General features: G+C 30.3%; 5 protein-coding genes across 5 annotated transcripts; 3 read left to right on the forward strand and 2 right to left on the reverse strand.

Moving 5' to 3' along the window:
* Positions 1-453: 453 nt before the first annotated feature.
* On the reverse strand, positions 454-1,610 carry BX663DRAFT_544122 (60S ribosomal protein L18ae; the record flags this gene model as incomplete). Its single annotated transcript, XM_051530876.1, has 5 exons — positions 454-744; positions 836-965; positions 1,049-1,213; positions 1,317-1,331; positions 1,542-1,610. 5 exons carry the CDS (start codon positions 1,608-1,610, stop codon positions 536-538), a joined length of 588 nt encoding a protein of 195 aa, XP_051381335.1. The 3' UTR covers positions 454-535.
* Positions 1,611-2,194: 584 nt separating this feature from the next.
* BX663DRAFT_544123 (uncharacterized protein) lies at positions 2,195-4,693 on the forward strand. Its single transcript, XM_051530877.1, has 5 exons — positions 2,195-2,322; positions 2,514-2,919; positions 3,000-3,284; positions 3,355-3,565; positions 3,620-4,693. The coding sequence occupies exons 1-5, from the start codon at positions 2,216-2,218 to the stop codon at positions 4,579-4,581; spliced, it is 1,971 nt and encodes a 656-aa protein (XP_051381336.1). The 5' UTR covers positions 2,195-2,215; the 3' UTR covers positions 4,582-4,693.
* Positions 4,694-4,706: 13 nt separating this feature from the next.
* On the reverse strand, positions 4,707-5,724 carry BX663DRAFT_514195 (uncharacterized protein). Its single transcript, XM_051528266.1, has 3 exons — positions 5,571-5,724; positions 5,170-5,504; positions 4,707-5,077 (listed from the first exon to the last, which is right to left on the reverse strand). The coding sequence occupies exons 1-3, from the start codon at positions 5,683-5,685 to the stop codon at positions 4,766-4,768; spliced, it is 762 nt and encodes a 253-aa protein (XP_051381337.1). The 5' UTR covers positions 5,686-5,724; the 3' UTR covers positions 4,707-4,765.
* A 2,350-nt stretch (positions 5,725-8,074) lies between these two features.
* On the forward strand, positions 8,075-9,055 carry BX663DRAFT_514200 (ankyrin). The gene is made up of 5 exons (XM_051528267.1): positions 8,075-8,160; positions 8,248-8,368; positions 8,438-8,620; positions 8,677-8,776; positions 8,851-9,055. The coding sequence occupies exons 1-5, from the start codon at positions 8,133-8,135 to the stop codon at positions 8,914-8,916; spliced, it is 498 nt and encodes a 165-aa protein (XP_051381338.1). The 5' UTR covers positions 8,075-8,132; the 3' UTR covers positions 8,917-9,055.
* A 918-nt stretch (positions 9,056-9,973) lies between these two features.
* On the forward strand, positions 9,974-12,962 carry BX663DRAFT_514203 (Cullin). The gene is made up of 8 exons (XM_051528268.1): positions 9,974-10,245; positions 10,302-10,384; positions 10,467-10,723; positions 10,798-10,939; positions 11,005-11,325; positions 11,404-12,054; positions 12,120-12,790; positions 12,873-12,962. The coding sequence occupies exons 1-8, from the start codon at positions 10,115-10,117 to the stop codon at positions 12,930-12,932; spliced, it is 2,316 nt and encodes a 771-aa protein (XP_051381339.1). The 5' UTR covers positions 9,974-10,114; the 3' UTR covers positions 12,933-12,962.
* The last annotated feature ends 42 nt before the right edge of the window (positions 12,963-13,004 follow it).

A 13,004-nucleotide genomic window follows, 5' to 3' on the forward strand; every position in this document is an offset into this window, starting at 1 on the left:
TTGTGTAATGTAATTTACAACAAGTGCTTTACTATTTTTATCTTTAAAGTAATTCTTCTCATACTATTTATTTTTTTTAATATGTAAACACATGCATTCTATCCTTAAAATAAGTCCAAAGAACTATAATAGCTTGCATACAATTAAACATTTTTTTTTTGACTAAATACTCCGAACTATTAATTTCTTGATCTGAGCGATCCAGTTAAACAATGCTCTAGTAAAACTATTTGATTTACAAACCAAACCCCTTTAAAAGCCTTACTAACTACACAAAAATCCCTCCCCAAAAAAAAAAAATCGCATAAACAACTTTAGAAAACACACGCGTATACTATGTATAGTAGAATGGATTCTTTTTTATAGTCATAATAAAAAGCCATTTCATATAATATTCTCCCTCCTCAGTTTTTTTTAATAATGTAACCCCATAATTAAAACCTAAAACATACAATATTTGCTCTTTGTTTTTTTTTCAAAAGAAACTAGTGTTTTTCTTTATATTAAGAAAATAAAGAGAGAATATGCACTATTTTTAATAGAAGGTAGTGGGTCTCTTGGCAATGAAGAGAGCACGATGCTTCTTGTCGACGTTGGCAAGACGGTGAGGCAAGGGGAAAGAAAGCTTAGGAGTCAAGAGTTGCTTAATGTATTGACGACGAACATCAGCATCCTTAATTTCAGCAACACGAATGATTTGAACAGATCTGAAACGAGCGCGGTGACGAGCAGCCATATCTTGATCTATAAAAATAAGGGGGAGACGGGGAAGGGGGGAAAGGAATAATACTTAGTTTCTCTTCTGAAGTTGTTAGTATCTCATCTTAATACTTACAGCATTGTTCAACAGCATCAACACGACGCAAGGCACGGTATTCCTTGTACATGTTGTGAGTACCGGAGCGAGAATCATAACGGATCCAGATACCAAAGTTCTTGATTTGTTCAGGACGCTTCTCGGAGATCTATTTATTTATACACATTAATTTAATAAAAAATAAACAAAAAAAAAAGACAGCAGCATAAATTCAACTTTTTTTCTTTTTACCTTGTTCAAAGAAACAATTTCACCAGCAGCCTTCTTAACCTTACGGAGCTTCTTCAAGAAGTACCAGAAACGAGACTTGGCAACAACGTCATTAGGGGCAAAGATTCTCATACGGAAAAGCTTGGGAGTAGGCTCCTGAGCTGAAGGGAGCTTACGGCCAATCACCTAATATCATTGAATATACTGTCAGCATATGACTCTTCTCTTTCATATTCTCGATATTATTTCTACTGTTGTATTTTCATGTTATTGGGGATTTTTTTTTTACCTGATATTCGTTTAACTGTAAGTTTTTTTTTTAAAAAAAGAAATAAGAAAAATGAATTATTAGTTATTGAAAAATGAATTATTTGATTCCAGCATAAAACATTAAAATTAAAGGAGTGAGGAATGAAAAGTGGAACATGCACATTAAAAACTATGTTGAATGTCTTCATTTATGACTGTTTTCAAATCGTTGTACAATTTAAAAATTCAAATGTTCCATTTTAACATGAATGTTGAAATTGTGAACAAATGCTAAATTATAATCAAGAAATGTAGTAACTATAAATCCATCCATATCTAGCTACTTAATCATCCATCCATCGCAATATATATATATATGTATATGTATAGATAAACCATAAATATTGCATATTATTAATTTGTCTTTTGTTAAGTCTATTCAAGCTGTATAATATGATTTCCAACATGTTGTGCATCCATCTTTATTATTTTCATCCTATTCCCTCCTTTCTTTTTTTGTTTTGTTTTATGCTGTTATTAAATGATGTAGGATATCTTACTCTGCTAACCATATTGTCCTTCCGTTCAAACGATAAAGAGAAAGATTCAGCCTTTATTTACTTATTCAACTTGAATACACTAACAAACACTCCGGATTCATCAATTGGAGGGCATAGATGGGGTGTGCCATTTGGAGGGAATAGTATTCACTTTGTCCGACCCGCAAATAATAATGATATAATAGACTAATCCCCCCCTTTTTTTTTTAACTGGTGGACTAGACAAAGTCACATCCTTTGTCATTGAATTCATAATGCCTACTACAAACATTGTCCATTCATCGCTTATAAATTTATACAAATAAACATTTTTTTTTTTTTTTTTTTTTTTTTTTTTTTTTTTTTTTTTTTGCAATAACAGTAGTAGTTCTATTATATAATGTCAACATCAGGACTGATTGCTGCTAAAAAAAGAATCGAAAATGCAGCTCGAAAATACGAAATACCAATTGAATCTACCCCAACAGATGTTGATTCTTATCAAAAGTAAAATACCAGCTTTTTTCCTTATTTTATTTTATTTTTTTTTTCATAAAAAAAAAGGCAAAACTGACAAATCCCTTTTTTTATATATATATATGTATATACATTTATACAAATGGGAATAATCTCTCTTCTTCTTCCCTTCTCCCTTTTTTCTTTTCTTTTTTTTTTTTCCAATAAAATAAAATAAAAAGTGGTATACTCTTTCTTTCATTATTTCAGTCTCGACTTAACTGGACAAGCTCTGTATTCTCAAAATATAAACTTGATCCAGTTCAACAACCAAAAAGAACGACTCATTCACGTAAAAAATGGCCCAACATGAAATATATAAGCACTTGTAATTTGGAACTCGGTGCTCATGTATTTATGAATACACCATTTTATAAAGCAATACGATGTGAAAGTTGGGGATCCATTGCTAAAAGTCAAGGCTTAAATGTTCCTGAAGAAGAGACGGCACAATTAGAACAAAAGGAGGAAACATTGACATTTGTAGATATTGTATTTGAATTAAAGGATGTTCCAAATGAACGTTTTATTTTCCCTAAAGATACCATATTAGAGATTATACCCATAAGTGGAGAAGCCTATAAAACAGTAATGAACCGAAATTGGATATATACATAGATAAACAAAAGTTGTATTGATATGTATTTATTTATTTATTATTATCATAGATCCATGCATCATTCATATTACCTCTTGATGAAAACGTAGCAGACGAATTTTTCATGTCACCAAAGGATAAAATACTAAAATATGGGGAATCAAGTCAATTGTCTTGTATTCAGGAATTTATCAAACTAAATAAGGATGATAAGAAAAAAAGTAAAGAGATAGAAAAGGAAAGAAATTATCAGCCTGTAAATATTCGAATGACCAAAGCGGATCTATCGCTTGTAGAAGCTCTTGAAAATTATGTATACAAAATGCAAGATGTTAGAAGAAGCATGAAAGATAAAGTAAGTCGATATAATAAATATACATGTTAGATTGGCTAACGAAAAGGAAAATCAAAAAAAAAAAAAATAGTTAAAGCATGCACAAGGAAAAAAGAGTTATATAAAATTTGATTTATCTGATGACCTTAGTCATAGTAATAAAATTCAAGAATTAGTTAAAAAGGCAACCACAGTACCGGATCTAACGACTGGACCCATTCAAGCAGAAAAGAAACGTAACGAGATTCTGAATGCAATTAAGCTAGGCAAACGAGAAAGAGATGAGAAATTTGAGTCGGAATGTAAGTTTATTCATATTCTTGTTTGGCCCTCTATGTAATGACATTTGTTATTAGTACCCAAGAATAAATATATAAATGTGAAAGAGGATACTCTATTCAAATGTGCATATTGCAGTACAAAATACACGACTATGTGGAGATCAGGACCTGCAGGTCATGGTACTCTTTGTAATAGTTGCGGTATTCAATGGAAACAAGGAGAGATTTTGATAGATGCACCTGTAATCAGTATGAAAGAGGAAAGGCGTATAATAAAGGAGAAAAAGGAACGTGAAAGAGCAGCAGAATTAGCAGAGCTAGAAAAAACGGAGCATGAAACAAAGCGACACCAAAAGAAAAATGCACGTCAAGAGACTAGCTATCAAGTACAAGATTTGGGTCGTTTCGCTGTTCAATTACTACAACAAAAGTATCGACACCAAGGTAAAAAGGGCACTATAATACCTGAAGTGGAGTCCTCAACACATTCTTCAGAGGGTAAAAAAAAGAGTAATAAGGAGACAATACCAAAATCCAAAGAACAGTTAAATATAATAGATAATACATCATCAAATCAAACATCACCCTCATTACAGCCACAGGTACAACCACCGCAAGATCCACCAAAGCCCTTATCCCTTTATAGTCCTGCTGGTATACCTTTACCTACTTTATCTATCGAATTTGCGAACCAAATAGAATTTATTCATCCAAATTGTGGTATTACTATGCTTGATCGTTATTTATCTGTTCGTTTATGTAAAAATGAGTGTGAACAAACTACAATTGAGCTTCATAAAAAGGATTTAATAAATGCAACATTTGAAGTTGTAAACGAATGGTATACTGCTGATCAACAAAGGGAGGTTTTGAAGATGAAAGTGTCCCCTCCTGACTCAAAAACATGTCTTGTCTTTGGTCAATCAATTCATTCACATCCTATTGTCATCAGGTACCTAGAAAAATTAGATCCAAATGGAGGGGCTGTAGTACAACGAATTATACAAAGGTGGCTTATTACTGCTCCTCAAGAATGAATCATATAATAAATGAAGATATATGAAGGAGATATAATGGTGTGTGCAACATTATTTATTGCCTATAAAATAATATGGGAGGCGGGGAAGTTTTTTTTTTCTTTTCTCTCTTAAAAAAAAAAAAAAGTAAAAATAAAAAAATAAAATAAAATAAAAATAAAAAGATGCTATTTTGTTGTAGTTTTTAAGAAGATTCTTCTTTTTCCTTCACTTCTTCATTCTTTGTCTTTTGTTTCTTATCATTACCGTTTTTGGCGAAACCATTATCAGCCTTTCTCTTATTATTTACATTATTACTGTTGTTATTAACATAAAAAGCATTGAAAGTACGGAATCTCTTTTTTGGAGGAGGGGCATTCTTGAATTGCTCGGACTTCATTTCAATATACTTTGGTCTATACATTAATTCAAGTTTATGACCATCCATCTCAACTTCCTTCAAATCAGCAATCTTTTGTGCGTCTTCAGGAGTCTCAAATTCAACATAAGCACTACCCTATTATTCAATTAAAGTATGTAAGAAAAAAAAAGAGAACATGTATCTATGGAGGGAAAAAAAGTGATATTGCATGTATATATATATATTACCTTAAGTTGATAAGGACGTTCATGAGTTTTCTTTAAACGAACACAAAGGACTTTAGCCTTTTCACTAAAGAATTCATCAACTTGATCTTGTAATTTGAAGGTCTCAGCAATAGGATCTTCGGTATCAACATCCACTAAAGGTAATCCCTTGATATAAATAGAACGTGAAATATGATCTTGTTGAACAACTTCGGTCTTTCTTCTAATATTCTTTCCTTCTTCGTCAACTTCATAAATATCGCTTTCATTTTCTTTAAGAGCCTTCACAACGGTATCCAAATCTTCAGTAATCATCTTCATTTTCTTGAAATTAGCAATAGTTTCAATGGGGATCCCTACATTATGTTAAATTATTATTATTATTTTTTCAATGGAAAGTCCAAAAGAAAAAAAAAACTTACAGCCATTAGGAGAATTGGAACGAAGAGTCCATAAGAACTTGTCATAGGGCAAATTAGAATCAGAGAAATAAAAATTAACTTGTTTACAAATCTTTTGAGCTTCAGTAAGTGCCATCTTTTATAGGTGTTCTTTTTTTTTTGGGTGTTAAAGGAGGACATTAGGAAAATAATTTTTTTAACTGAAAGAAGACAAGTTAAAACAGTCACAATTGACTGCTATTTTTCATTTATTCATTTAATACTGGGTGGGATGAATAAAAAATAGGCTGGGACAATTTAAAAAAGTCTTTGGAATGTTTTAGGACAGATTAGTAAAATATCAAGACTACACTTTAAAAACATTTGAATCACTTGGCTAATCTTTCATCGAACAGCCAATAGAGATCATTAAACAGCAAATAGAAATCACTAGATTAGACCTGTCATGTTTTCCCTTTTTTTTTTTTTGAAAAAAAAAGGGGGTGATGATGCGTAATTTAAAATGGTCTAACGATATTACAAACTCAATGTATAATAATGCCATCCAGTGAAACCCTAAAACCTGATTTACTTGTTTACAAACATTTTAAAAAAGTCAAACTACTGGACAGTCAAGTTCCTTTCAACACGATTTTTTTTTCCTGCGAAAAAGGGTACTACACCCTCTACAAAAATCAAAAAATGAAATAAATTAATATACCAAAGCAACGAAAGGGGATTATGACTTTCCACGATAACAAATATTGCTTATATATAATGTAACAATAGAATGAATCATCAATTATTTTATTTTGTTGAGCATATGTTCAGTTAAGTACGAATAACAGAATTCTAAAAAACGCATCATAAATCGCTTGTTTTTAGATAATATACTCCATAACTTATACCATTCGACGAAGAATCACAAAATACATATGTTTTGATAAAAGTCAATTTCATAAAAATGCAATACTCATTGAAGTAAATAGAAAAAAAAAACTAAAAGTTTTTTCCAAGTCATTTGCCAAGCGTGTACTAGTTACTTACTATATCTGTTTTCGTAAACTATCAAGTGATTTCTATTGGCTGTTTAATGATCACTATTGGCTGTTTGATGAAAGATTAGCCAAGTGATTCAAATGTCTTTAAAATGTAGTCTTGATATTTTACTAATCTGTCTTGTGCCTGTTCTAACCAATTTTTTATTCGTCTCAAATTAATTCAAAATCGTCTCACTGAAAAATTTACCCCTCACGTCTAAATATTTATTTAAAACCCAGTAATTATAAACAACAACCAATGCACATGCAAGAAAAAAAATGTATGTATTTGTCTCCATCACCATTATACTCCTTCTCTCTTTTTTTTTTGATAAAGATTTATGTCGATTTTTTTTTATTTGTTTGTTTGAAGAAAGTATAAACACAAATGCTTATGCTGTTACGACGATACACTACCTTTTTCTAACAGAGGATAGAAGCCCTCAATGAACAATAGCAAGAAGATTTGATATAATATCTGTTAAGAGTGCAATATACTATGTTTACAACTGACCATTATGTATTCTTATATGCTCTAGATGTTAATAACACATGACCGAAGCTATAGGATAAACAGTATAAAATACATGAATACATAAACAGCGCCTACTCCTTATAGCTTATACGACTATGATCTATTAAGCATCATATAAATTTTCTAATAGTTGAAGACAAATAATAGAAATGAAACAATGTACTGTCTTATGTTTAGATAAATCTGAATAAAAAAAAAGAAAAGGAGAAAAGATAAAAATAAGGCATATTAATATATGAGATTAAGAAGTATAGAGGGGAAAAGTAGTTAAGAAGGGACTTGAGAATATAGGTAATAAGCTTGATAGCAGTAAAGAAAAAAAAAACTACTAATTAGATAGCACAATGTAATATTACTCAAGATGTCAAACTTCAAGACACATGCATATGAAGAGAGCAATTACAAAAAATATGTAAAGATATATCATAAAATACTTATCGTTATTACTTTAACTACTACACGCCACCCATTCTATTTATTTATATATAAAGCAGAAAACTGCTATATCTCGATGGTGTATATTATATTGCTTCTGTTTATAGAGAACATCATAATCATAAAACGTATACACTCTACTTATATTATCTATCATAAATTATCAGGTATATAAGATAAGGAAGAAGGACAAATTAGAAATTAACAATAATTAAATGTAACTAAAAGTACTTTTAGTCCTATTTTATGTCAAAGCGCGTCTTGTCTTTATTTTCTTATTTAATTCAATATTTATGCTTTATAATCTGTTGCGGTAGCGTGATTTCTTTTTACTTTTGTTATAAAATTATCACGTTGTATTCAATATACTTATTACATGCAAGTCAAAAAAAAAAAGCATAAAATTCTGTCATGTTCATTTTTGGCTTTGAATGTTGTTGTGCAGACTACTTGATTCCAGTAAGTATGACTGAAAATTAAATAAATGTGTCATTAAAAATAATATAAAGCCCAGAATTTTATTAAAATCAAGCCCATTTTCTTTTTCTTTTTTTTTTTTCTTCTTCTTTACTTTTCATTTTTGTCTGTTTAATAATGACTGAGGACCAAGGTGCTTCTTCCAGTAAGTTCTTGATTTTTTTTTATTAAAAAAATATATATATTTTTATCGAAAGAAAAACTAGATAGTAACGAAAAAATATTAACCAAGATGAACTCATGTTGGCTTTATGTCGAAATGACCAAGAAGAAGATTTAGAAAAATTATTAGATGAAGGTCAATGCGATATCTCTTTTAGAGATGGAGCAGGAAATACAGCAGCTCATTATGCGTAAGTTTCTGGATAATGAAGTGTGTGTGTGTTATTTAGAATGTATATAAATAAAGTAAATGTATGTAGTGCCAAGTCTGGCTCAATTGGCTGTCTTGAAGTTCTTGTTAATTACGATGATATTGACCTGGATATGAAAAACTTACTAGAAGGAGAAACACCTTTACACATTGCAGTTCAATATGCTAATGAAGACCATGAAATGGCGGCTGCCATGGTTGAATTATTGTTAGCAGCTGGTGCTAATCCACAGTAAGTTTGTGCGAGTTAAATAAATATAAAAATTGTATTGACAGATATAAAAATAGAATTGAAAATCGTAACAAGTTAACCCCTATTATGTTGGTTAACCCTAAATATCAAGATATCAAAGCAAAATTAGAGGAAGCAAGTGTTTCATATAATATGGTAAGTTCGGGAAGGGAGCTTCTTTTTATTATTATTTTAACATTTGACATGGTTTTTATTTATTTATTCATTAGGATGATTCTGACATTGCAAATGACGATGAATTTGATGATGCTGGTTCTGCTTCAGAAGAAGAATGATATGCATAAAGTATATTTTGTACATTGACAGACAACTGAATAAACAAACGTTCATTTAAATATAAAAATATATCACTGAAACATGATTAAAATAAATGTATACATCTACATAAACATATACTTTTAAATATAACAGAAATTATAGATTATAGTAAACTATTCTCTTTCACAAGACATGTATTATTATAAAGAACTTTAAAGGCTCTACTTTAAACTAAGAGAACGCTACCCTAAGATCTTTGAATTAATCATCAGACTCTGACTCTGTGAACTTACTACCTTCATGTTCGTTCTGTTTACTATTAATTTCTAGCAGTAATTGTCAGCCAATATATATATAAATATGAGAGTTACTTTAGATTTGCTTATCATTCATTAAGCAAAAAAAGACATTTATGTAGTGTGTAAATATTAATTTGATGTATAGGTAGTACATTATTCTTTTGAGCTTTCAAAGCGTATGACGATATCAGTTACACATACAATAATACAATTAAATTTGAAATCAATCAAAGCAGAGACCAAAAGGATGTGAGTGCAGGTATTTATTGACCTCTCACTATTGCTGTTATATAAATACTTTGCAGGTGAAATGTTTAGACTATCTTCTAATAACATACTATCAATCATTACCTGGTGTTTTTTTTTTTTATTTTATTTTTTAGCAGAAGATAGTAGTCTTTAGACTTTAACATTCTCATTTAGTTAAAAAAAACCTCCTTTATAACCAGGTATTTATTTACAAATATGCACAATAGAAGAATATTAGCTTCCCCCTTTCTTTTTGTATAGGCTTCAGTATATGGTATAAATAGTTGGTTACTCCTCATTATTAATATAAATTTATTCTTCTGTACTTGTATACTTCTTTATAGTAATAGTAGGGAGAAATTATCATTTTCAAAATTTTTATAGCAGTTTTCTATTTAGCCAATAAAATATTTTTTTCTTTTTTTTCATTTAAAAGTTTCAAATTTCTATTTAGTGAAGAAGAAAATATATTGTCACTGTATTTGCTTAAAGATACGTAATACACACAATTTTTTATTTTTTTTTATTTTTTTTTTTATTTTTTTATTCCCTTCTTTTGATATTATCCTTCTCCTCCTTTTCTCTCTCTCTCTCTCTCTCTTCTTTTTCTTTTTTTAATATTTATACAGTATAAAAAATAAATATAAATTATTAAATTAACAACAACATGTCATCAATGCAGTTACCTCCTGGTAATGATTTTAAAGCTACTTGGGCTTTTTTAGAAGAAGGCCTTGATCAAATCATGTGTCGTTTTGAGGAAGGTTTAGATCGAACACGTTATTCTATTCTTTATAGGTATTTTTAATGTTTAATGCATATACATACACGACTAACTTTATTATTACATCTAGTGCTGTGCATAATTATTGTGCTCGAAGTGATTCTAACATGCAAACCTCTACTTCAATTGCTAGTGGACCTAATACTCGAAGACGTAATATATATAAATATATATATATGTGTGTTTTTTTTTATAAATGTGCATATATATATTAACTAATGTGTTTACATTATAGCTGCACCTGCACCTCCTTTAATTGGTGGAGAAGTTTATCTTAATCTTTGTCATTATCTTGAAGCTCATCTTGGAAAGATTAGAAAGGAATCTGAACAGTACATGGACGAATCACTATTACAATATTATACTAAACAATGGACAAGATATACTGCTGCTGCACGCGTTGTCAATAATATTTTTATGTATTTAAATCGTTATTGGGTTAAGCGTGAGATTGATGAAGACAGGAAAAGTGATGTATATGATGTATTCACTGTAAGCTTTATTCTTATTTTTAGAGTCTTTTTTTTTTATGTAGTAATCCTTTTTTTTTCTTTTTTGTTTATTAGCTAACACTCGTTAGTTGGAAGAAATATATGTTTGAATATACGCATCATAATATCATTGCTGCTGTATTAAAGTTAATTACTAAACAACGAAATGGGGAAGTAATCGAAACAGGTCTTATTAAAAATGTTGTAGATTCATTAGGTAAACTATAAGGTCGTTTTATAAACTCGTAAAGGTACAGCTTTATATTTACCTTATTTGCTTAGTTTCTCTTGGACTTGATCATAACGATTCATCAAAATCAAATTTGGATGTTTATAAAGATTATTTCGAAAAGGCTTTCCTTGAAGCAACTGAAGTGTATTACAAGACAGAATCTGAAAAATTCATTAGCGAAAATAGTATTCCTGAATACATGAAGAAGGCAGAGGGCCGATTGAATGAGGAAGAGAGTCGTGTTCAAATGTATCTTCATCCTACGACCCATAAAACTCTAATTCCTATTTGTGAAACTGTTCTTGTCAAAAATCAAGAAGAAAGCCTTTGGGATGGTTTCCAAAGTTTGCTTAATGCAGATAAACAAGATGGTATATAAAGTTTTCAACTGATTAGTGTGTAATTCTCCTCCCCTTTTTTTTTATTTATTAATCTATTGTTTGAATTAGACCTTCATCGTATGTATATGCTTTTAGCTCGTATTCCGGATGGTTTAAATCCATTAAGAGTTAACTTTGAAGCACATGTGAAGAAAGCAGGTCTTAGTGCGATTGAACGTATTTCACAAAATGAATCCGAGGCTATCGATCCTAAGAGTTATGTGGATACACTTTTAGAAGTACATAAGAAATACAATGATCTTGTTCAAACTGCATTTAATGGGGAAGCTGGATTTGTCGCTGCTCTTGATAAAGCATGTGGCGAATTCGTAAACCGTAATAAGGTATGTAAATCTTCTTCTAGTAAATCACCCGAATTACTGGCTCGTTTCTGTGATCAACTTCTCAAGAAGAGTGCTAAAAATCCTGAAGAAGATGAATTGGAGGATGTTTTAAATGATGTTATGACTGTATTCAAATATGTAGAGGATAAGGATGTATTCCAGAAATTCTATAGTAAGATGTTAGCTAAACGTTTAGTGAATGGTACTTCTGCTTCTGATGATGCTGAAGGTTCCATGATCTCTAAATTGAAAGAAGCTTGTGGTTTCGAATATACCTCTAAACTTCAACGTATGTTAACTGATATGTCACTTAGTAAAGAGTTAAATGATCAATTTAAGGATTTAATTCAACAAAACCCTGAAGGTTCCTCAGGAGGTATATAATATGGAGATGATTATATATGTATATTCATATTGACTTTTTATTATTATTATAATTAGTTGATTTCAATATTCTTGTACTTGGTACTGGTTCCTGGCCACTTTCAACTCCTTCTACATCATTTAATCTTCCTGATGATGTTGTAAAGATCTATGACCGCTTTCAAAAATTCTATCAGAATAAGCATTCAGGCCGTAAACTGAATTGGTTATTCCAGCTTTCAAAGGCTGAACTTAAAACACATTATCTTAAGGGAAGTAAAGTCGGCTATACATTCATGGTGTCTGCTTACCAAATGGGTATTTTACTTCAATTCAATACAACTGATAGTTGTACATATAAAGAGTTACAAAAGAGCACTGCTTTATCTCCTGAAGCCTTAAATCCAGCACTTGGTATTCTCGTAAAGGCTAAAGTTCTTTTATTACGTGATGCAGACAATGTGGGTGATGCAGATTCACGTTATGTGTTGAATCATGAATTTAAGAGTAAAAAAATTCGTATCAACCTGAATATGCAAATGAAGACAGAACAAAAGGCAGAAGCAGATGAAACACATAAAACAATTGAAGAAGATAGAATGTTTGTTATGCAAGCAGCTATTGTAAGAATCATGAAGACACGTAAAGTGATGAAACACGTAGCTCTTATAGAAGAAGTGATTACTCAATTACAATCAAGATTTAAACCTCGTGTGCCTGCTATCAAGAAGTGTATTGATGTTTTATTGGTAAGTTAAAAAGACTCTAAAAATGAAAAAAAAGTGTGTGTATGTGTATGTGTGTGTGTATTTAACTGGACTTACACTATAGGAGAAAGAATATATTGAACGTGTTGAAAATCAAAAAGACATGTACAGCTATGTAGCATAATTAAAATTATCCCCCCAAACTACCCTACCCTCTTATTCCTTTTTTTTTTTTTTTAAGAAATAAAATAAAGAT

The sequence above is a fragment of the Cokeromyces recurvatus genome, assembly GCF_025118155.1.
Source record: "Cokeromyces recurvatus strain NRRL 2243 chromosome Unknown BX663scaffold_18, whole genome shotgun sequence".
In the NCBI taxonomy this organism is placed as follows: Eukaryota; Fungi; Mucoromycota; class Mucoromycetes; order Mucorales; family Mucoraceae; genus Cokeromyces; species Cokeromyces recurvatus.